This window comes from Camelus bactrianus, chromosome 10, assembly GCF_048773025.1.
Source record: "Camelus bactrianus isolate YW-2024 breed Bactrian camel chromosome 10, ASM4877302v1, whole genome shotgun sequence".
Classification (NCBI taxonomy): Eukaryota; Metazoa; Chordata; class Mammalia; order Artiodactyla; family Camelidae; genus Camelus; species Camelus bactrianus.
In genome coordinates this window covers 8,532,865-8,556,679 of record NC_133548.1, presented here as the reverse complement: position 1 = coordinate 8,556,679, position 23,815 = coordinate 8,532,865, and the positions used below count along the sequence as shown (strand labels likewise).

At 41.0% G+C, this 23,815-nt stretch overlaps 1 protein-coding gene, 1 long non-coding RNA gene, 8 other non-coding genes and 2 pseudogenes across 11 annotated transcripts in view; 3 read left to right on the top strand and 9 right to left on the bottom strand.

The window, feature by feature from the left end:
• Positions 1-1,576: 1,576 nt before the first annotated feature.
• On the bottom strand, positions 1,577-5,140 carry LOC105070150 (uncharacterized). Of its 2 annotated transcripts, XR_835396.3 has the most exons (13): positions 5,051-5,140; positions 4,665-4,714; positions 4,305-4,389; positions 3,937-3,977; positions 3,695-3,834; positions 3,553-3,588; positions 3,341-3,393; positions 3,010-3,060; positions 2,797-2,831; positions 2,549-2,585; positions 2,113-2,162; positions 1,841-1,871; positions 1,577-1,699 (listed from the first exon to the last, which is right to left on the bottom strand). It is a non-coding gene; the product is annotated as an uncharacterized LOC105070150 (long non-coding RNA). The 2 variants fall into 2 exon arrangements; XR_835397.3 differs by lacking the exon at positions 3,695-3,834 and having other exon boundaries at positions 5,051-5,139.
• LOC123617260 (small nucleolar RNA SNORD22) lies at positions 1,947-2,072 on the bottom strand. The gene has a single exon (XR_006725395.1). It is a non-coding gene; the product is annotated as a small nucleolar RNA SNORD22 (small nucleolar RNA).
• LOC123617259 (small nucleolar RNA SNORD31) lies at positions 2,363-2,431 on the bottom strand. The gene has a single exon (XR_006725394.1). It is a non-coding gene; the product is annotated as a small nucleolar RNA SNORD31 (small nucleolar RNA).
• Positions 2,662-2,731, bottom strand: LOC123617258 (small nucleolar RNA SNORD30). The gene has a single exon (XR_006725393.1). It is a non-coding gene; the product is annotated as a small nucleolar RNA SNORD30 (small nucleolar RNA).
• Positions 2,900-2,966, bottom strand: LOC123617254 (small nucleolar RNA SNORD29). Its single transcript, XR_006725389.1, has one exon. It is a non-coding gene; the product is annotated as a small nucleolar RNA SNORD29 (small nucleolar RNA).
• LOC123617261 (small nucleolar RNA SNORD22) lies at positions 3,176-3,303 on the bottom strand. The gene has a single exon (XR_006725396.1). It is a non-coding gene; the product is annotated as a small nucleolar RNA SNORD22 (small nucleolar RNA).
• On the bottom strand, positions 3,658-3,733 carry LOC123617255 (small nucleolar RNA SNORD28). Its single transcript, XR_006725390.1, has one exon. It is a non-coding gene; the product is annotated as a small nucleolar RNA SNORD28 (small nucleolar RNA).
• Positions 4,155-4,224, bottom strand: LOC123617256 (small nucleolar RNA SNORD27). Its single transcript, XR_006725391.1, has one exon. It is a non-coding gene; the product is annotated as a small nucleolar RNA SNORD27 (small nucleolar RNA).
• LOC123617257 (small nucleolar RNA SNORD26) lies at positions 4,506-4,581 on the bottom strand. The gene has a single exon (XR_006725392.1). It is a non-coding gene; the product is annotated as a small nucleolar RNA SNORD26 (small nucleolar RNA).
• Positions 5,141-5,452: 312 nt separating the features above from the next.
• The window catches only part of SLC3A2 (solute carrier family 3 member 2), a 29,141-nt gene continuing 10,778 nt past the window's right edge, over positions 5,453-23,815 (top strand). The window contains exon 1 of the mRNA XM_074371861.1: positions 5,453-5,579. Within this exon, the coding sequence (XP_074227962.1) occupies positions 5,468-5,579 (112 nt within the window). The 5' untranslated portion in view covers positions 5,453-5,467. The remainder of the gene's footprint in view (positions 5,580-23,815) is intronic.
• On the top strand, positions 11,027-11,203 carry LOC123617264 (U2 spliceosomal RNA; annotated as a pseudogene).
• On the top strand, positions 16,582-16,784 carry LOC123617265 (U2 spliceosomal RNA; annotated as a pseudogene).

Here is a 23,815-nt window from a genome sequence, read left to right as displayed (position 1 = left end):
ACCCAGGACACCTGGCTTGAGGCCCATATCCCGCATTCCTAAACCCTATGACGTTTATGCCTGTTTTCTTGGGTGTCCAGGAGGCACCTCAAACTCAGTATATCCAAAATGATTCCCTCCTGACCTGCCCACTCTGGAACATCCTGTGTGCTCCCTTTACCTCACACCCACATCCACTCCATCAGGCAATTTTGTTGCTTTTCCCTCCAAAATACATTCGGAATCACTCCATTTCATTCCATTTGCCATTTCCTCGGCCAGGAACCTTCAGCCCCATCTTCTTTTGTAGGTTTCAGCTTAAATGCCATCTCCTCAGAGATGCCTTCCCTGACCACCCTTCTTACATCAGATTGCTATTCTTTGTTAGCATATATCATGTACCTCAGTGTCTCAAAACTCAGCACTACTGACATTTTGGCCTGGGTAACATGGTTTGGGGAGTTGAGGGGCTGCCCGATGCATTGTAGGGTGTTTGGCAGCATCCCTGGCCTCTATGCACTAGATACCTACCAGTAGTATACCCCACCTCCAATGATGACAACTGAAAATGCATCCATACATTAATGTTCCCCAGGGGGCAAAAATCACCCCTAGCTGAGAACCAGTGTTATTTCAAATAATCTTATTTACTGGCTCTCATTTCTGCCTTTTGGACTAGCTGCTCCAAAGGTTAAGTCATTGACCAACCATAGATACCACCCCCTATAATCCTGCATTGCCACTGCTCTTACTATACACTTACTTGCCCAGGGCCAATTAAGAAGCAAAGATTTGAGAACACTGCATTTACAAATGTTCACCTGAGTACCCCGGTACATGTCCTGTAAAAGCTGCAGCTTTTACAGAAGTACGCTTCTCATGGGAGGCACAAAGAGGAAGTACAGATCATTTCAGAAGTTATTCCATTTACTCCACAACAGTACACACTAAATTAGTCAAGGGAGGCTTCCCAGCAGTAACTTGAGCAGGGCCCTGAATAAATCACCTTTGTGGAACCCAGAGAACTCCATCAGAAAATAAGAGACTCTTCTAACGAGTTAGAAGAGCAAGAATGCAAGGGTGGCTGCAGAGATCAAAATGCAGATGAGGTTACACTAGGAAGGCCATTGGGCAGTGGCAATTTACTGGCATATGGAGAAGCCATGTACCCAAGCGGGCAGTGATACAGTAAATTCTGGTTGTAGGCCTGATCTCAAAGGGCAATTACACTCCACAGAAACCATATTAGAGATTCATGTGAAGAAAGGGGGTGATGAAATACCAAGACCTGACAATCAATCTTCTGTTCCTAAATGCCATGCCTCGTCAGCTCCTAGTGCCTTTATCCAAGTCTACCAAAATTTTAAGGTATGGTTAAAATGGATCACTCAAACCCAGGAAATTTGTCATGCAGAATTCCTCAGCCAAATATAAAGAAAACTCCTTGAAGGTCTAAGAAGGCTCCTTGAGTGATGCTTCCCAGGGCCAGATAATCCAGCATTAGGCAAACTGCCAGACTGTAAACAGGGCAGTCAGTAAAAAACTCTAGGATTATTTCCTTCTGTTCAGCTAGGCCCACTCAAACACAGGAAATCAGTGAAGGTTTAAAAGAAAAAAACTTTTATTTACAAAGGCTGAAATGATTGCATGCTAATTTCAACAGCTACGTTATATAATGGCTTGACAATTCCAAATTTTGACGTCCTCCAAGAGTCAACTCCTGTAGAGAAAAAGTGAATCTTCTTACTAGACAGGCTTACAATGGGATATCCTTTAAACCAGTTATCATTAAAAGGATTGCTTCCAAGTATTTTTCCATTTATCATAGCCTATTAACACAAGTACATGAACAGATACCTACTATTATATGTGCTTTATTCTTTTTTTCAGACCTGGAAAAAAAAGTACAATTGATTTTTCCATCAGTCATTTATTTCCACCATTCCCATGTTTAGAAATTCTTAATGATCCCTCAGACAGTTCCTTCTGGAACAAGCCTTCCTCTTTTCCCCCAGCCAGTCCCAGTGGGTTCACCTTTACAGGCTCTGGGACCAGAACAGGAGGTAAGACATATGAATGTTTCTTCACTGGGAAATTTTAACTTGACCCATGTTGCATTCAAGTTAACTTTACCTCTTAACTTCAGACTGGAGTTGAGCAGAAATATGGCTTTTACCTTTCCCCTGCAAAAGAACAATTGGGAACTAAGTTTCTCAACCATCTCCAGGAATCCCTGTTGCTTAGAGAAAAGGCATATCTATATAGACTAAGTCTTAACACCAAACATTTTATAAAAACCAATAGCTAGTCCAAAAGGCTTCCTACTGCCTAGAAAACCTACTTAGGTAATGTCCCACTGTTACCTTTCACTTCAAGGCAAACTCACAGCTCAGAAAATACCTTTCAGTCATAGTAATCAGACTGGGGCGGTATCGAACTCATCACAGGTGAGTGAGAATTTGTCAAATGGTTCTTAAATGGCTAAAGACAGATTCTGGATTATGCCAGTAGTGTCTGCACAACTATCCCAAGTGCCACACAAAAACTGGTAACTCTTGAATATACTTACCTCAAATCATTCTCAGGCTCCAAACAAGGTGCTGGAACTAAAACAGGACAAGACTAAATTAGTGATGGTTATCTCTTGCAATAAAAGTTGTTCCCACCTAAACCACTGTTCTAGAAAATCAGATTTCCGAGTCTCAACAGCAAATCATCAGCCGAACGAGATTCCATGTAAGTCATCACATATAGATGCCTAAAAAGGCTTTTCTACTTAGTATGCTGCATGCACCAATGTATATGGAAACCACTCACCTTTGAGCAAACAAGCAGGTTACTGGCAACGGTACCTAGTGAAGGATAAAGCTATGAGTGACAAAAGTTCCTTCAACACAATACCCCACTGCTATCTTCTCCAGTTTCTCAGGTGTTCATATCTTTTCATTGTTTAAATCATAGTGAGCTAGTTTGATTCATCATAGAAACTGCCTACTTGGTGGCATAAGCCAGAGACATTAATCAACTAACCTTTCAGCTCTGGAGGCTTTCCAGAAAGAAGTATGCAGGAACTAGCTGATTCTGCACGAGAAAATCATGTAATTAGCAAAGTATCTGCAACAGTCAAAACTATTCTAGCTGTGATTACTGTATAAACCAAGAAAAGCTAAGCAAACGCTATCCACATATATTTGGTGTACCTCAGACTGTTCCATATGGAACAAGTTTTCATCCTCTCTCCCAGTCAGCCCCAGTGGGTTCACCATTACTGGCTCTGGGGCTGGGACAGGGGGTAAGACAGGATGTTTGCTCTCCTCACTGGCACTGACAAGCTACAACCAGCAAGGTTACAAGTACTCACCACTTACTCTCAACTCTTTCCAGGAATTTTACCCAGAGCAGATCAATAGGCATCTAGAAAATCAAGAAAGATAATATAAAATATAAGCAATCAAGTAACATCAGTAAAAGCCAGTGAAACCAGAAAGGGGTTTAGCAACAACCAAAACCCCACCAATGGTAAAGCTGTTCAACTCACATATGCTGATTTGCCATATTGGGGAAGCAACTTACTGTTAAGATAGATGAATATATCACCATCAGGACAACCTGTAAAAAGGGAGCAAATGATTATTTCAAAAATACTATAAGAGTAAAACTTTTTCATTAAACAGAAACTGCCATCAGAACTCTAACATGCTATTAACTGTCGTACCTCACAGAGGATCAGCATTATCAATTCAAATCATCTGACAGTGACATGTGGTGAGGGAAGAGCACACCCTCACAAGAACCAACTGCTGCTTGCTGGGTTGCTGTCTCCCTCCCCAGGAAAATCATTCCAAGAGGAACAAGCTGGAAGGAGCAAAAAAGCAACACTGCTCCACTGACCATTTGCTCTCCTGGTTGTGGGGAACACCAGAGAGACCACCCCCAACCTCTAACTTGAAAAATTACCTGTATTCACCCTGGGAGGCAGCTGAATTCCTTGTGATTGGCTGGAGACAGAAAAAGGAAAAAAGGGAGGCATTACATGTTAAGAACAGCCATTAAAGACCCCTGAGTTATGTATGGCTGAAACATACAGTACACCAGAAACTGGCACAACATTGCAAACTGACTATCCTTCAATACAGAAGAATGCAAATAAAAAGACCCTTGAGTACTCTTGGCCCACTTCTCAGTAGTAAGATGACATCACTTGAGTTCAGGCATATGCTTGTCATTTTACATTCATCATGAAGTGGCCAGTGCAATCTGAATGAACAAGTCCCATCCGGACACGGTGTCCCTATCCATAATTGCATAAAGCATAATACACCCACCTGGGGCATCACTGCAATGTTTGACCTACACAGGGATAAGCCTTGTCCCATTCTCCAACCTGTAGTCTTTTGAACTAAACCACATCTGAAAAAGAAGACAACACCGAAGATTTCTCACTTTTACATCTCGTAGCCTAACTGTCCCATGTTAGTACTTTAACACCTCAGAGTTAAAAAGCCCAAACATCTGCTGCGGATGGCGCCACTCAGAATTTTTATGTTCTCTCCACTAATCCATCAGAAAGAGAGAGTTCAAGTCTTGAAATCATCCCCGTAGCACATACCACAGACTTTCTATACCCCCAACAATGAAGTAGTTAGAAAAGAAAACAGTGGTAAAGGCAGGCCACGAGCACTTACTCTAACGAGAGCCCTTTACAACCCTTCAGCATTCGACGTGAGCCTGAACCCTGCAGACAAGAGGACGTTAAGTCAGCACTAGTGTATCTCGCAAACGCTTTCTTTTCCGGAGCTAAAACTGCTGTACAGGGCCCGTCTCGTCAGAGTTTCTTATCCTCACGGAGCTCAGTACAGGTCTGTGAAGTTTCTCATCACAGAGAGGCCCGTTGGCACTAGCCGCCATCGCCATTTTGCCCTTCACAAAGCCCCTGTTGCTTCGAGGCCTCAACGCCACCGCCAAATTCCCATTCCCCTCCCTCATCAGCCCAATAAGTGCAACAGAGTAAGGCGAAAACACAGCACCCTCACGCAACCATTTTTCTAACGCACCATAGACAAAAACCTACCGGAAACAATGGAAGAATGAGACCGAAGGCCTACCGCGAGACACTTAAATACCATCTCGCAGAGGCCTACGGGATTTGGGGGCGGGACTAGGACGTGCACAGGCGCAGAAGGAGAGGAAGTGCGCCCCTGGGGAGTTGTGGGTAGAGATTTCCTGGGAAGGTGGGCTTGGAGTGCGCGCGCCCCGAATTGCGGCGCGAAAAAGGTGCGCATGCGTCTTAGGGAGCTCGCAGGCGCGCCTATTACACTGCGGCGGGATCTGTGCTACGGCCTTTCTCTGGGGCTGTGGCCCCGAGTTGCCTGCGTCGCGCGGATCTGGGACTGGCGGCACGTCACGGTCACAGCCGCCCGCCCCCACACCCATCCCTAAGCCCCTCTTGCCTACACACAACCTAAACCCGTGTGCAGGGTCCGACTCCATGGACCCCGAGCCTCCCGAAACCTCGACCGGCGGCGCCTCGGTTCCACGCCAGCCGCCCAGCGAGCATTCTGGGCCTGGTGCTCAGGGTCCCAGCGCAGGGGGCGACTCAGGTACTACTGGGCTCCGGGCCGAGCTCGAGCCGTTGCATGGAGCTGTTTCGGGAACGTCAATCAGGCCGTAGATGCTGTTGAAATTTTATGACAGTCTGATGATGTTTTCCCTAGCTGGCCATCTCTGTCCTGCTGTCTGGTCCGATTTCGCTAGAAAATCTACTACGGCTAACATTAGCTGACATTGGAAGCGCCTTTTTAAGCGCATTGCGTGAATTAATTATACTTTAGTCCCCCAAATTCCATGAGGTAGGTACATAACCCCGTTTTATAGATGAGGGACTCTTGGTGTGTAGAGAGCTTGGCAGAGCAGCCTTCAATACCCGCCAGATTGTCAAGGTGGTTCCAGTCACCTAAGACACTTGTTTTTGAAGTCAACCAGTATTAGTTTATTAGTCGTTTGTGGCAAACACCTAGTGTTTGCACATTTTATAATTACTTATTAAGCTCTTACTATGTGTTCTGTAGGACCTCACCTAATCCTACAACGCTAGAAGGAGCTATTAAGGTAATGTTAGGCATGAGGAACCTGAGGCCTAAAGAGGTTCATAACTTGTCTGGTATTATCCAGCTAAGAAGTATGAGAGCCCAGGTGCAAATCCAGGCAGTCTGATTCCAGAGCCTGTACTTTTGACCACTCTGTTTTACTGCCGTCATGACACACTTCTCTGGGTATTTGGGGAGCAAGCAAATACGTGGGAAACAAATGGCGTGATCCCTGGGTAGTTTCTCAAAATTAAAAAAAAAATTGTCTCCCTTTCTTTGGATCCTTAAAAGGACATTTTCCCCTCTAATCTCCCTCGTGAAATTGTAATACCATTGAAAATACTGTGTATCTGCTTAGGGACTGCGGACCTTAGCAGGGCCAGAAACCTTTTTTTTTTTTTTTTTTTGGTGGGGTGGGAGGGGTTAGGTTTTTTTGTTTTTGTTTTTTTTTTTTAATGGAGGTACTGGGAATTAATAACCAGGACCTCATGCATGAGAAGCACAGCACTCTACCACTGAGCTATGCCCTCCCCCCTCAGAAACCTTTTTTAATTAGTATCTAGGATTTTCTGCCCCCATCCCTCCTCTGCAAGAACCAATTTTCATTCCTCTGGAGGGCAGTGTTATCCCCCATGCATGTCCCAGAGTAACATGACAGGTAACACAGTACGCAAGTACTGAAAGAATTCTAAGTTGAGCAAAGTTAATATGGATGGAATAAATTCATTTATTCAGTAACTATTAAGCGCTGGTTCAAGTTCGTGATTGAAAAGTTGTAACAAAATGTGTGAAACAAATAAGCTATGGAAAATTCCGAAGGTCCAGAGTAGACAGGGCTAGGGAGATTGTGTGTGGGTAGGGGAGCTGGAGGCTGCTTTATGGAGTTCCTGGGCCTTGAAGGGTAGATAAACAGAGAGCAGGGAGGGAATTCAACTTAAAGAAACAATTTGAGCAACAGTCTTGGAGCTGGAAAAGGAAGGAAGTGTACGAATATAATTCATGAAATATGGACTGAAGAGGAATCATTGAATAAAAAATTGGAAAAGATTTCTGGGGAAGGCCAGATGAGAAGGGCCTGGAATGCAAAGCTAAATAATTTGAACTATAGATAAAGAAAAAAAAAAAAAAAAAAAAACGGAAAGTTTTTGAGTAGGGAGGTGATAAGAAATTGAGGGATAAGACAAGGACATTAATTAGATTGTCACAATAGTTCAGGCAACAAGCAAGTGGATTCTGTACTAACAAGTGTACTGGAAGGGAATTAAGAGAGGATTTATGCCAGGAGTCTTCAATTTATATACCTACAGGAATATAAATAATGCAGGTAAGCTATAGGAACTGGGTGGGGACTCTGGTGATCTCAATAGCCCTGCCTTAGCTCCAGCTGATTGTTGCCTTGCTAGAGTAGTGTCTCTGAAAAATCTGATCAAGAGAATCCAGAAATCCAGAATTGTTTATTAATTTGCCCATTTAAAATGTTGGCATCTGTAAACAACAAGGTCCTACTGTATAGCACAGGGAACTATATTGAATGGCTTGTAGTAACCTTTAATGAAAGAGAGTATGAAAAAGACTTTATATATTTATGTGTATAACTGAAACTATGCTATATACCAGAAACTAATACGACATTGTAAATCAACTGTGTTTCAGTTAAAAAAGAAATCATTGAGAATAACACAGCTGAAAAAAAAATGTTGGCATCTAACTTAAAAATTTTAAGCATATTCTATGAGTCAATCAAAACGTGTGGGGGCAGGGGAATCGGGGACTGCTTTATGGAGCTCTTGGGCTTTGAAGGGTAGATGGGCTTCCCAGAGCTATGGGCCAAAGTGGGCCCATGACCGTGAGTTTGCAACCTCTTGTATAGTGGTATAGAACCCACTAGAAAAAGAAAAACAAAGGGAGAGTGTCAAAAACTGGATGTTCTTTTTAGAAGCTATAAAGGAGTTGAAGAGCTAAGCACCAAGAAAAAGCCAAGGTTCTTGGCAGTTGGAGATCACAGGTGAACTTTGCTTAACATTTATTGTACTAATTTATTTATTTGTTGCATATCTATTAGGCACAGGAGATACAACAGGTAATAAAGCTGACAGTTCTCTTTTATGCTCCCTGGGAGCTTATATTCTGGTGGGAAACACAGAGAAACAAATAATATGTCGGTGGAGTTAAATGCTATGGTTAAAATTAAGCAGGGAAGAAGAGAGAAAGTGCTGGGGCAAAGGGGAGGAACTCCTTCACTCAGACAGAGAGAGCCCCTCTGATAAGGGAGGTTCGTGCAGGACTCCGAGGACGTGGGGGAGAGTGAGACAGTGTTCCACGTAGAAGGACAGCAGCACTGTACCATGCTTACTGATTAATTTGTTGTGGTGAGGATTTTAAAAACAAAACTGGGGAGATTTTGTATGCATCAGTGAAGGTTGGTGGAAATAATGCAAGTTTCATTACCCATGAAATAAGTGAATGTTGAACATTTATTCCTTTGAATAATAAGGTGGAAAGGGGATGTTCAGCACGCAAAGAATGTAATAGTCAAATTTAATGAAATGTGTACATGTATGTATGTGTAAATGTATTTGCTTGACTGGTGCAAAAAGGCTGGGGTGTCAAGAAATGAGAAAAACAAGGAGGGTATAGCTCAAGTGGTAGGGTGCATACTTAGCATGCACAAGCTCCTGGGTTCAATCCTCAGTACCTCCTCCAAATATAAATAAATAAATAAACCCAATTACCTTCCCTTATAAAAAACAAACAAAAAAAAAAGGAATAAGAAAAACGAGGTGAAACAATTGGAGGGTGTTGAGTCTTAACATCTATTATGTGTTTTCATGGCACTTTTCAGGCACTATACTGAGTGCTTTATACATATTATCTCAATTCAAAAAGCTAGTTTTTATAGTTAATGCCCCCATTTTACAGATAAAAAAGTTGAGTATTATATTAAGTCACTTACCCGAGGACAAAGCTAGTGTGGCAGAGCTGTTACTCAAATCCAGTCTCTAATTTTGACACTGTTAAAAATTATCCAAAACTTGGAAATAGGCAAAAGTTATTAGTAGGCGTTCTTTCGGTGTGAAGCAGGCCCACTTAGCTTGGGGATTACCTGGTTCTCCAGGGGATATGTACCTTTGTTTGATGTCCTTTTTACTACTGCTTTGGGTATTTCAAAATTTGATAAAAATTGTGTTGTAAGACATTAGCTGGTTTTTAATCTACTTATTATAATATAAATTCATATCAGTGTTCTTGACTGATGGACTCTTGGCTGATAATACTCCTTTCCTAGAATTCTCTTTTGCACCAGTCCTAGTAATTAAAAGATTGAATAAAATCTTTGGCAATGTGTTTATATTTTTGAGTCATGTTTTCATTTTTTAAAATTATACTTTAACAACCCCTGGGGTACACTGCCTTTCATTGGTCCGTTTATTTGTTCATTCAAGAAATATTTATCAAGTGTCAGTATTTAAAGCTGGGAAGTCTGACTCCAGAATTGGAGCTTTGAGACAGTGTCCTAGTGGGATTCCAACACCATGCCTCCCTCTGGGTGACATCATGCTTCCTCTTTCCAGCGAATGTTTTTAACTTTTAAAGAGCTGTCTATACCTGTATCACCTGGGAGCCTGTTAGAAATGCTGAATCTCAGGTCCTTCCACAGACCAGATGAATTAGAATTTGCATTTACACAAGATCCCCAGGTGATTTGTATGCACGCTAAAGTTTAAGAAGCACTGGTTTACACAGTGCTGTCCACATCTTTCTCAAGACACTTTTCAGTCTTCCTACTCGATCTCTCAACAGGACCTTACCCTGTTGACCCATTTCCTCTTAAAACACTGTGTTTCTTCACTGCTTGGGGCACTGCTCTCTCTAAATAATCCTCTTAATATTTCTGATACCTTCTTAGTGATCCTTTGAGGTGTATCTTCTGGCCCATTTCTCAAATATTAATATTCTTCCAGTTATGTGTTAGGCCCAACTTTTTACTTACTCTGCCTGGGCCACCTGATCCACTCCTGTGATTCTAATGACCACCATTATGCCGACAGCTCCAGCCCAGAATCTCCTCCCTGAGCTTCAGAGCTGTACATCCAGTTGCCTTCTGGATGAACATCATCACTTGGATGGTCCACAAACTTCTTAACTTTTCCAAAATGAATTCAACCCAGTCCTCCTATTTCACTCAGTTTTCCGAGATCCTTTGCTACCACTACCCTAATTCAGGCCATGGACCCCAAGCTTTCATTACAGACTTAATCTGGCTCCCCGGCCCTGCTCTCCTTTCTTCTAATCTGTTCTTCATCTTGTAGCCGGAGTGATCTTTCTAAATAAAAAATGTAGTCTTCTCACATCTCAGCTCATAAATCTTCAGTGCCCCTCCACAGTCTTTAGGCTACCGTCCAGATCATCAATATAGCCATTGAGACCCCTCTGCCCCTTTCCTTACTGCCATTCACTTACCTGCCCAAGATTGGATCCACCCTGCCTGCCCACAGTAAACTCCCTGAGTTTTGAGACCGTGTCTATGTAAATCATCATTGTATCCCTATTGCCTAGCAGAGTACATGATGCAAAGTAGGACTCAATATATATTAGTTTATCTCTATAAATTTTTGAAAGATCTTTTTCTAGCCCCTATTCACTGATTACCCTTCTTACTAAATGAGCTGCGAGGTCTTTGATTTTGCTCAGAGAACAACCCTGCCCCCACCTGGCAGCAAGAGATACTGCTTCACTTAACAGAGGAGGAGGATTTGCAAATAACCAGTGCTCTGCCAGGAACTGAGAGTTAAGACAGTAACTTAAGAGGAGAAAAAGAGCCCAATTTGATAACAGTTTCCTGGTCTCTGGGGAGATGAAGATATTGGAGACTGTAAGGACAGGCTTAACAAAATACATTTGTGGACCTGAGCGAGGGAAGTTGGGGCAGGAAGGGATGATGGGGAGTTGATACAGATAATACCAATTCTAGGCCTTTTGGCTGAGATCAAGTGTATTATCTGTTTTTACCAGCTTAATATCTATGTCCTTTACCTGAGGCATTGATTTTTGGAACAAAGAGATGGAATAGGAGCTTGCTCTGTCAGCTCCTTGCATCAACCTGGCATTGCAGTACTTCTAGGAACGGTGTACCGCTTTGGGGATGTTTAGTTGTTAAACAAGAGATTTGTTAGCTATAACTTTGATGGAATTATGTCACCCTTAGACAAATGAGCATGATGAATTATGGCAACTGGATTCATTAGTGATTTGGTTATGGACTTGTAAACCATGTGAAGTAGTCCAGAACCAGGCTAAGAAGCATACCTGTTATTTCAGCAGCCAGTGATCCAGTTACCTTAGTAACTGTTTATGTAATGACAGAATAGAACAGTGGTCACCAAACTTTTTTGATTATGCTCCCTTTCAGTTAAGAAAATTACTAGAACACCCTAATATATGAAGATTTTAGAGAAAATTAAATTTCATGTACATTACCAATTATTTGAAAAGGTAGGAAAAATTTAAAAGAATGATATATAAATAGTTCAAATATTTTCTTTATAAGCCATCTTGTTGGTTAAGAGAGTGGCTACAGCCAGAATGCCTGGGTTGGAGTTCTGGGTTCCCCTTATGCTTTCCAATGAAAGCTAAGTCATTCAGCCTGTTTGGTTGTTTAAGGCTTCTTTCATGGTGGATTCTTGCTGGTGGACATAAACGCATGTTGCAGAAATCTTCCCGCTTTGTGCACTCTCCCAGATGTCCATCAACATCCTCCACCCTAGACCTCACTGCCTTTGATCTTCCAGTCCTATTGTTTCCAGGCCTCTAATCAGTTGGCGAGGCCATTATTGGCCATTGACCTGGAATGTGTATATATTCTCACCTTGGGCTGTTTCTTCTACACAAAGTGGATCACCAGGGGTACAGCTAGCAGATTTTTCCCTCTCCACTGTCTTTCAAGGCCACTTCTGAATGTGACTGTCATCCATTTTCGGTTGGCACTCATAGGTTGACTCATCTGTAAATCATACTAGGGCTTTTACTTCCTCCCTTAGCAGGTTATACAGGATACCCCATATGACTGTGGGCTCTTTTGTAAAAGGGGTGGGATGCTTTTACAAGTATGGTGGATGACAGGTGGTCTGGGCTACCTGCTCATGCAGTTTGCTTGTGTCTTCTGATCCAGGAGGTACCATTTCCATCTTTTGAAAGACTGCTGCTGGGCCAGTCTGACTTTTTGGTTCAACTTACAGTGGCAGCATGTCTGACATAACTCATAACTCATAGTGGGAGCAAGTCTGATGGAACCCAACTCATAATGGGGGCAGTTCATGGTCACTTAGTGCTTCATAAGGATGTATTCCAATAACATGCAAAGAGCTGTTTCTCAAAGGCATCTATTTCTCTGTTGTGGATGGCTTGGCCTTGCTCTAGCAGGCTTGGCACCAGCTTTTCCTGTTGGGGCTTGCCATAAGCTCCACAATGCATATTTTTGCAATCCCATACATCTCTTGGATTTTATGGCCTAAGTGGCAGGGCTTCATGCATTGCAGGTTGGACCTCCTACAGAGCCCTGTCCTACTTTGGGTTGCACTCAAAGTTGGCAACTTACCATGTCACCTGGTATACAGGTGGGAGCTTTATTTCTACGTGTGGATATGACAGTCATCACCATCCATGCATCCTTTCTGTTTTTATGGTGGTGCTGATCTCTGTCCCCCTCCCCGCACTCCCTAGGATGTGGTAATTGCTTTTGATTTACTGTCATGGCTGGAGGGTGGGGGAGTTTCAGAGATTTCTGCATTGCCTCTCCCACTATGAGAGCTCTGATCTCTTAGGCCAATGTAGAGGTTGTGCCAACTCATGAGTATACCAATCCCACTAAACACTTGGGGACTAGGGAAATTGCCTCTTCCCATGGGAATCGTGATGACACTTTGGGTCTCCAGGCATCAATGTCAGCTCAGATCCTGTGTCTAAAATCCTCCAAATATTTGCACATTCTCCTGTTTTCCAATTGGCTCAGATCCAGGAACTAAGGAAGAGATTTTTACGACTGTTTATTGTGGTGACTGTCATAGCCTTCTGCTCCTTTCTTCTTGCCTTCTTGAGGTTATGTATGTACAGCAGCATCCTCATTGGCTTCCCATCTACTTCCCTCTTAGGGATACCATTCTCTGTTATAGCCACAACTCTCTGTGGGTCCAGGGCCCATGGCTAACCCTCCGATCTGGTCAGTCTTATGGTAATTACAGTTTTCTGGCTTCTGGCAGTGAAGCAATACCTCTTACACCTCACCTCTATCACTTGATGGGAGTGGGGGCAAGGAGTACCATCCCTATACATCTTTTTAAAATTATCTATCTATCTATCTGTTTAGTGGAGGTACTGCGGATTGAACCCAGGATTTTGCATGCTAAGAATGTATTTTACCACTGAGCTACACCCTCCCCACTGCTTTTTAAAAAATTGAAGTATAGTTAATGTATAATATTATAAAAGTTAAAGGTGTACAGTTTAGTGCTTCACAATTTTTAAAGGTTATATTCCACTTATAGTTACTATAAAATATTGGCTATATGCTCTGCACTGTACAATATATCCTTGTAGTTTATTTTATACATAGTAGTTTGTACCTCTCAGTGTGCTCTGTCTAGATCAATTTCAATTTATTCATTAGCATGGCTTCGTTTGCTGTATATATTCTGCCATCCCCCAAACTTCATCTCAACCCAGGATTTCCTGAACTGCAGACCCTTGTATCTGACTGCCAGACATCTTCCCTGGGATGGCTCATCACCATCTAGCTCCAAAACTGAATTCATCATCTTTCCCCACAAATCTATTCCTTTTCCAATGTGCCCGCTTTTACTCAGTTGTCCAAGCCAGACATTATCCCCACTGCCACCATACTGTAAATGCCCTCCAGCTAAAGACTTCAAGGAACATACTTGTATTGGAGCAAGTTGGACTTACTACTTGTTACAGTGAGGAAGGACACCCACCATGGGAGGAACCATGGGGTGTCTCAGTAAGAGGGTGTTAGAAAGAACTTACAGGATTTGGGTTGGTGTTAGATGATTTGGGGGAGGGTTTAAGCAAGTGGGGCTCTATTCTGCAATGGGGGTTTTCAGAAAGTGGGATATCTTAATAAGTCTTATGTATGAAAAGGGAAGACTAGAATGAGGCTAAATCTATACTTAGCAAAGAAGCAGCAGTCACTCATGTTACCCAGGATAGGGAGATGTTTAGGCTTTTGTGATTTGGACAGTCTTTATGTTTTTGTTTGTGTTCAGACATGATGATGTGAATGATCTGGTTCTTGTTTGTCTTCATCCACCGCGACTACAGAGTGATCCTTGTCTGATGTTGATATTCTGTGAAAGTTCATCTTGAGAACACCAGGGCCTAGCAGTGAGGGCCAGGCTAGCTTCCGGACAAAAGCAGCTGCTTTTCTCTTTCTCAGTACCCTAGTTCAAGCCCGTCACCCCTGGATTTCTGCTTCAGATTCCTAACCTGGTTCTCTGGCTTTGACTTTACCCCCTTCTAGTCCATTCTCCACATTATACCCAGAGTGATCTTTCCAAATAAAAACTGATCTCAGCTCAGAATCCTCCTATTTTGCTCTTAGGTTAGAGTCTGTTCCTTCTGTTACCAGGCCTTTTTCAGACCCTTGGACAGCAATACCATAGAAATGAATATCACTTCCACAAGATTCTTAGGCAAGCAAAGCTTTTTGTTGACAGAGACAGCTTGTGCACAAGGGAGAAGGCAGAAAAAAAAAAGTGCCAGCTTGTGCCAAGTAGATGGGGCAAGTTGCTCTTATAGCAAAAGGGAGGGTTTATCTCATGATCGCTGATAATTTCCAGAAAAGTCAAACTTCTTTGATCAGCAGCAGGTGGCTCCATGGTGACCATCAGGAACAGGGAGTGCTTCTGTGAGGGGAGAGGAATGCAGGAGACTTTCTGCAAAAAAGCACAGGAACAGATAAGATTAAAATTTATAGTTGAGCTTGCTGTATTGTGACAACAAGGTGTACTGGTTAGTGTAACAGAGATAATCTTTTATTCCTGAAAGCCTGGTTTTTTTGTCTCTGACACTCAGGCACCGAAGGGGATTTGTTCTTTTAACTTGCAAAGTCTGTTTGCCCAAGGCCATTTCCTGGTCCTTTTCCAAAGTGGCTGTACTCTTGTCTTCCTGTCTCACTACCAACAGAGCCAACAAGGCCCAGTTTCCTTTTTCAGTTTCAATACCACCACACATTCCTTCCCTTGTTCTACCTGGCCCCTTCCCGGCATATATTCCCTGAGGTCAGAAAGCTTGTCTGAATAATTCATTACTTTATCCCCATCACGTATACCAAGGCATGTCACGATAATTCATTGAGTAACTGCTCTATGCTGTGAAGTAAGCTCCTGAAGAGGTTGATAGAAGAAATGCTTTTGAACGAAAAACAGCTCCCTCCCGCAGGAATCTTTCTCAGGGGACTGAAGCTGCTCAGGGCATAGTTCTGCCCTCTCCTGGCAGCTAGAGGCACTGTCTCCATCAGTAAAGGAGTAGGGAGATGCAAATGAGCAGTGCTTGCTGAGACCTGGGAGTGGGACCGTCACCTTAAGGGCAAAAATCAGTATGAGGGGGAAAAAAAAAAAGCAGGGAAGAGAGTATAGCTCAGTGGTAGAGTGCATACCTAACATGTACGAGGTCCTTGGTTCAATCCCCAGTACCTCCACCAAAAGTAATAAATAGATAAACCTAATTACCTCCCCCCTCCCCCTAAAAATCAGTCTGAGAATACTTTTTCTTATTTCCTGAACTGTGGAGGAGTGCCCCAGTGGGAAGCTCTCCCAGGGAAGGAATAGACTGGTTTTTGGGAGTTCTGAAGATACGGAATTTTATAAGCAATAGCTTTAAGGCTGCATTTGTGGCCTTGAGTGAGTTTGAGAAGGCAGGCCTGATGGGAACCTTTTTTTACAAAATTAGGATATTACATCTATTTTAACATAACTGAAGTTAGTGTGGAAAAGGGAGACAAATACACAATAGCATTTACACAGTATAAAGGGGCAGCTTTTTAAAAAAATCACACACAGGTGGGGAGGGTACAGCTCAGCTTAGCATGCATCTGGTCCTGGTGTTCAAACCCCAGAACCTCCATTAAATAAATAAATGTATAAATAAATAAAGCTAATTACCTTCCCTCTCCCCCCAAAAAACTATGCAATGGGGATACACCTAGTTTAATCAAAAAGCTTATTTGATGTTTGATTTTAAACCATATGTAAATACAATAACCAAGTATTTGGCAAAGATTTATTTTTTTCTATTTCCAACCTTTTAAAGTAGACACAGAGTAGCTTAGAATGAACCTGGTTCTAAGAGCACACAAAAGTTGACCACAAATGGTAAGACTAAATTCAGCAACCCAGAGATAAGAGTAAAAAATGCTGATTGTCCGTGGTGGTGAAAGTCTCCACCGAAGCCCTTGTGCTGCAAAAGTAAGCAGTCTGCTGCGGGGAAGGGGTCTTAACTATAGGTTGTTCTTTTGGTTTTTGATCCACAATCAAGATGAGTATCTGTTCTTATCATTTAACACCTCATAAATCCTCTACCTGAGGGTACTTTAATCAATTGGATTTTTTTGGAACAGAGAGATGGAATAGAGGTTTAGTCCTCAAATCAGCCCGATGTCCCAGATCCCCCGTGAATGGCACGGTTCTCCCTTTTGGGATAGATGCCAGTTAAAATGCAGACTGTTTGTGCTCCACTGTGTTGTTCAGGTTTGGGGGAAAAAAATTCAAGGTGAGCCTGCTAGTTCCCCTTTTTCCTCAACATTACACATTTTGCCTGTCTTCTTATGCCCTAGTTCTTTAAGATTTAGTCATCAATAGTATTCTAGTTAGAAATTTTCTACAAATTTCTTTGTTCCCCAAGATTTCAAAGTTTTTACTACTATAACCAATGCTGAAGTGAAATCTTTGTATGTTGCTCTGTGCACATGTGTGAGAGTTTCTCCAGGGTGTGAATTCAGGATTGACATTGCTGGCTGGGTAATAGCTATGAGTATTTTCAATTCTATGGGCTATTGCAAATTGCTCACCTAGAGTGCTTGTATCCGTTAATGTCGCCACTTAAGCAGTTTCATATCCTTGTCATCACTTGGTTCAGTCAGATGTTAAATATTACCAATCTTATGGGCATAAAATTATATTTTGCATTTTCTTGATTACTAGTAAGGTTATGTAATCTGTCAAGAGTTTACTGGCCATTCCTTTTTTTTTCTCCCTTTTTTTCTGGCCATTCTTTTGTGTATCCAGTTTGTGAACTGACTGTTTCTAGTCTGTACATTTTTTTCCTACAGTTATTGGCCTTTTCCTTATTTTTCCTTAGTGGTTTTCAGTGATGCTTTATAGGTTTTATACAAGACTCTATTGTTTAGTTTCAGATATTGTGTCTTCTTCCATTTGTGTCTTTTTCAGTTTTTTATGGTCTCTTGTGATGCACAGATTTTTTTTTTCTTTCTTTTTTTTTGCAGTTGCACCATTTTAATTGAAGCATAGTCAGTTTACAATGTGTCAATTTCTGGTGTACAGCATAATGTTTCAATCATACATATACGTAGATATATTCATTTTCATATTCTTTTTCATTGTACATTACTACAAGGAGATATTTCTTTTTTAATGTTGTAGAATTATCAGTTCTTTTCTTAATGGTTTGTGCTTTGGTGTCGTGTTTAGGAACTCCTTCCTTACCTTGAAGTCAGAAAGATATTCTTATTCTAAAAATTTTAAATAGTTGCTTTTCGTATTTAGCTCTTTTAATCACTTGGAATATATCTTTTTCTTTGCTTTTAAGTTGTGATCTAATTTTATTTTTTTCTAGCACCATTTGGTGAATAGTTATTCTTTCCTGCAGTGGTTATAATATTTATTATCTCTGCATATATTAAGGTATCAGATATGCATGAGTTCCTTTTAAGTTTCATACTCTGTTCTTTTGGTCCACTTGTTCATCCCTGTGCCTTTAGCATGCTGTGATTATTACTTTAGCATTTTAACATGTGTGCTATATGGTAGGATTTGTCTTAAAAAATATTACTTTCCCTTAAAAAATATTTACTATTTTTGGCCCTTTTCTTTCACACATGTGTTATAGGATTATCTTATAAAATTCCCAAGAACAGACAGTAAGCTTTGTATTGGAATTGCAATGGATTTATAGACGGTTTGGGGTTATTGATGAGAAAATTAACCAATAGTCAGTCTAAGAAGGGAAGGAAAATTTTATTTTAGCCAACCTGAGAATTATAACGTGGGAGACAGCTTTCAGAAATCTTTGAGGGTTGCTCCCGTGTTAGAGGTCAAAGCACAGTTATATAAGTTTCAAAGACAAAGGGTTATACATCAAAGTAACATAGTCCAACAAGGCGAGTAATGGGTTATTGTGACCCCTTACAGAACTGAGAAAGGAATGTTATCTTCTAAGGAGTTACCTTCCTGGCGCCAGGAGGAAATTGCTTTTTCTTTTGCAAGTAGGCATTCCTGTGTCTTCTAAGGGGATCTAGTTAATGTGTAAGGCAGACACACAATGCACACTAAAGGGGAGGGGGGAGGGGTCATACTGCAGAGAAAAATTTTATGTTAAAATTTTCTCGTCCTACATTCAAATAATTTTATTTCATCAGGGAGCATTAATTTCTTTATGACCTCAGATCTTTCTGTTCATGAATATGTGACATTTCTCCTTTTGGTTTTTACACTTTCTATTCCCTCACCTAGAAAACTTTCTTTTCAAAAGCTCCCTTGTTCCTGCCTCCTTTGGTCTCTGCTCAGAATTCTCATCAGAGATGCCTTTCCTGAATAAAGCAGTCTCCTCATCCTGCTGCATCTTTTCATAGCACTTGTAATCATTTGACATATTATGTATGTTGAGTATTTATTTCTAAATTGTCTTTCATTCAGTGGAATTAAGCTTCATGAAAGCAGGGACTCTTTCCTTGCTCCATCCCCAGCTCCTGGAAAAGTGCCCGGCACATACTAGGTAGGCAGTATTTTTTGTGTGAGTGTGTTTCTGTAGGATATTATCCTTTCCTTCATCAAGAAGTTTCCTATTTACTGTTAGATTTAATCTTAGGTCTCATAGTTTTCATTTCTAGGGTAAATGGCAACCTAAAAAAAAAAAAAGACATTTTCTAGTTGTTTGCTGCTGGTGTACAGAACAGAATTGTTTTTGCATGTTGTTTTATGTCTAGTATTTTATTGAACTGTTATTATAATAATTTGTCTAGATTCAGTTTGATTTTTCTATAAAGAATTTTATTTTCTGTAAGTAAGAAAAACATTTAGGTCTCAATTTTTTCCCCCATCAAATGTTAGTTACGTATACAAGTTTTTTTTTTTTTAATTTTTTTTTATTGAGTTATAGTCATTTTACAATGTTGCATATATACAAGTGTTTTTATAAATTAACTGATCTTTCTCTTTTAAAGAAACTTGCTATACGGTAACTCAGTTCTAATGCTGCTTTCTAATTTAAGTTTCCAAACTTGCTATAAGATCCATTTTTCTTAAACTTTTGAGTTTTAATTTTCTCTGTAGTCAATACCTTTAATAGTACAAATATTTGTTTGAGATTACTTACCCTTTTCATGGAAGAGTGATAACCAGAATCAAGATATCTGCTATTTTTAAATGTCTCTCTAAATGTCTGCATTTCCACAGATACTTTGTACCTTTTCTGTTGAGTCCCTTGAATAACAAAAAGGTTTCTTAAATAACGTTTCCAGATTTGAGTGCAAGGTTTTACAAGAAGAATCTGCTTTTGTGGCCTGTTTACTACTAATCACCATGATGTTTTCTGACACCATGATGCTTCTGACACTAAATGTGTAGGTTTTCTACCAAGCAGTTCTCCAGTGCTCTGTGGACCCCAACTGGGTGTCCTACAATTTAATTCAGTTCTAAAACCCACTACCTGGAGTTTGCACAGACCCCACAGGTTAAGGGCTCAGTCCCACACCCACAGACTGCCCCCCACTTCAGAAGCCAGTCTCAAATACTGGATCCCCAGGTTACCCACACTTCTATCTCAGTTGGCTACAAATTGGGGTTTCCCATAAGCTCCTACTCAGCTTTGAATTTGATTTAACAACTCATAGAACTCAGGGAAACACTTTACTTACTGTGTTCAGTTCATTATAAAGGATATTATTAAGGATACAGTGACCAGCCAGTTGAAGAGGTACATAGGGTGAGGTCTGGAAGGGTTCTAAGCACAGGAGCTTCTGACCCTGTGGACTCTGCTGGGTGTGCCATCTTCATGGCACATAGATATTTCACCAGCCTGTAAGTTCTCAAAACCCTGTTGATTAGGGTTTTTATGGAGGTCCCATTATGCAGGCATGATCATTGGCCTCTGGTGGTTACTCAGTCTCCTGCCCCTCTCCTCTTCCTGGAGGTTGAGGAATGGGGCTGAAAGTTCCAACCTCCTAATAACTAACTGGTGGTTCCTCTAGCAATGGGCCATCATCCTGAAGTTCCCCCCACCCCAATCAACTCATTAACATATAACATGACATTCTTTACTCTGGAGATTCCAAGGGTCTTAGAAGCTCTTCAGAACCTGGCAACAGAGACTATCAGAGCAAAAGGAGACCTTTTCACTCAGGAAATTACAAGGGTTTCAGAAGTTCTTGTGTCAGGAATTAGGAATGAAGACCAAATATATATATTTCTTATATTGCAATATCACAGCCTGGTATTGTAGCACCTCTGGGAACAAGTGTTATTGGGGATTTATAATGATTAAAGATGCTGAGAAAATCGGAGTGTGGTAATCATGTAACTGTAACCCTTAATTCTTTAGTCCCTATACTAGGGACTGTGTGTGTGTGTTCAGGGAAAAGTTTATTTCCTTTCTCAGATTGGTTACATTCTAGCTAGCATTTCATTAGTGTAACCGTTTCTATTTTAAAATAGAAAAAAGAATTTTCTTACTTAGTGATGTATTTTACTTTTTTTGTCTTTAATTTGTCTTTAATTTCTCTGTAGCCCAAATTCTTTTACAGAGTTGTTGAAATTAACTGCTTTAGTCACAGAGTGAGTGGTTGTTTCAAATTCAAGTTTCTGTTACTCCACACTTGTCCCTAAATATCTACCTATCAAGACTATATACCCCCTTTTCACCTTACTGAATAGAAAAAATATTTTTAAAATGTAGTCAGTCATCCGTCTCCCTGTATGGAGCAGTAAGAAGATTTTTCCTATAATTGACCCAAAAAAGGAGACTAGGTAGGAGCAGGGGCAGAGGTAGAACGAGCTATTCAAATACTGAGTTACTTGCCTTGAGGGAATAAAGGAAGAGTTTATTTCAGGAAGTGTGTATTGAAATCCAAGACCCCAACTTCTCATTACGTGTCTTTATTGTATTGTTGGAAAGCTCTGGTAACATTTAGCCATTTTGGATGCCTGTGAAAATCAAAAGTACTTGAGAACACGGTTTATGTGACCATGAGTGTGATAAGGAATTGTAAAACTTGGCAGAATGATTGCATACAGCTTATCAATGATTTGGCTTTTTTTTTTTTTTTTTTTTTGGCCAAGGGCAAATGTGCTATTTCTTCTTATCAGCTTAATGTGTGATATGTTTCCTGAGGGCAATGTGCTAAGCTGGCTTTCAGGCAGGGAGGTGGAGTAGGAGTTTGCTTCACATACCCCATACATCAGTCTGGTATTGCAGTATATCTGACAATAGCTTACTTTCTTCCCAAGGATATTTCCTCTAGCTGAAGAAAAGAATGGCTGGCTCTAAAGCTTTTTTTTGTTTGTTTTTTTGGTAGATATTTTGTCTTCAGAGTGATCTTGCAAGTTAAGCTGAACTATTTTTGGCAATTTCTGTGGTTTCTCTGTTCAGTGTTTATTATCAACCTTTAGATGTTCATTATCTACAATGTAATTATATATTCTTTAATCACAGTTTATTATTCAAGAAAGGAAAGAGGGGTTTTCCTGAGTTTCATTTCCACATCTGAATGCCTTCTTTTTGTTGGGGGCCGGGGGTTGGATTGTATAATTAGAAGTGAGATGAATACTCTGAAGGAAAGGAATGGTCTAGTCTGGGGCAGTGGTCATGGACAACTTCCTGGAATGGGGCAATGCTTTGGCTGTTTTCTCAAGGATAGAAATTAACTAAACTGAGTTGAGGTGGAGGTGGTTTTCAGGGTGAGAGAAAAAGCAACCTAGAGAGGGGACAGTACATATGACAAGGACCCTCTGGTTTGAGGGATAACTTCAAGAAATGAGAAGTCTATTGTGTTGGGGGTGCACATTAAGGGTGTGAGTGAGGAAATAATGTTTGAAACATGAAAGTAGGGAAGACAACTCAGGACCTTGTTGATCATGTTGAGTCTATAAAAACAATGGAAATCAATTGAAAGTTTTTTAAGAGAGTGCTACCTAATCAAATTTTTTAAAGAAAAGATCAGCTGGGCTGTGGTTTAGAGGACGATTGGAGGGGAACCAGTGGATGTGGTGGCACTGAAGATTATGTCAGAAGTCCAAGAAATGGGCAAGTCATAATCCAGTTGTACTTCTGGGATCCAGGAATGTATAAAAGCTCTTGTATTGGTCTATTTATTAATACATTTGCTTCTACAAAAGTATTCCTTGTATAAATACATTTATAAGACAGGATTCGAAATACTGCACGCAGGTGCAAGAGCTGGAACATTTTAAGTCAGGGTGGAGACTTGGGACCATTTTCAGCTGGTTTTCAGAACGGTGTTGTTACAGAAATGACAGGCCAGCCAAGAAACAAGCACTACTCAGAGGGCTGGAGTACTCAGATTTATTACGCCGGCGGGCTCAGAGAGGCTTCTGCTCTGAAGCTCTGAGCACCTCCAAGATGTGTGCAAAAGGTTTTATACGGTTATTACAAGCTTGAGGTATTCGGCCAATAGGCATGGAACAGCTTTAGCAGCATCATTATCACAAAAGTAGAGGCAGGGAGGAGGCAAACCAACATTTCAAGGCCAGATATGTCTCTGAAAATCCAGCTAGCTTGCAAAAAACCCCAAAAAACAAAAATATGAGCAGGGAATCAGCAAACCGACACTTGTTACACTTAGGTTTATGAGTTAGCTTGTTAGCCGAGCTTGTCTTTTCCTTCTCAGTGTGACAGCAGGCAGCAGTAAGTTCTATTTTTCTTTAAGTGTAGATGTTGTAATTATACTAATCAGGCTACAGAATTTATAGCAGCACCTAGCTGGATGGGGAGGATAGGGATGGGTAAGAGTCAAGAAATTTGCCCAAGTGCTTCTGGCCTAGAAGACTGGAAGGATAACCGTGTCACTCTCTGAGCTGACACTCTCTGATGTTTCAGCAGGGTCTTGAGGAGGAGAGGCTACGGGTTTGGGGTTGGCAAGATGAGATTCATTTTGGATAATTAGACATATAGAACTAACTGAAGATGAACAATTGCTTTTGAACACTTAGGTTTCAGGGTCATTTAGTGGATTTGAGAGTAAATGGGCTCCTTGAGAGACTGAGTGCATGTACAGCAGATTACTTACTATTACCAGTTTATTACAAAGTCTACAACTCAGAAACAGCCAAATGGAAGAATGCACAGGGCAAGGTATTGGGGGGTTGTCACTGTCAGCGGCTTGATGTGTTCACCAATCCAGAAACCTGTGAACCCTGTCACTGAGGGCTTTTCATGGAGGTATCATTATGTAGATATGATTGATTGAAACATTGCCATTGGTTATT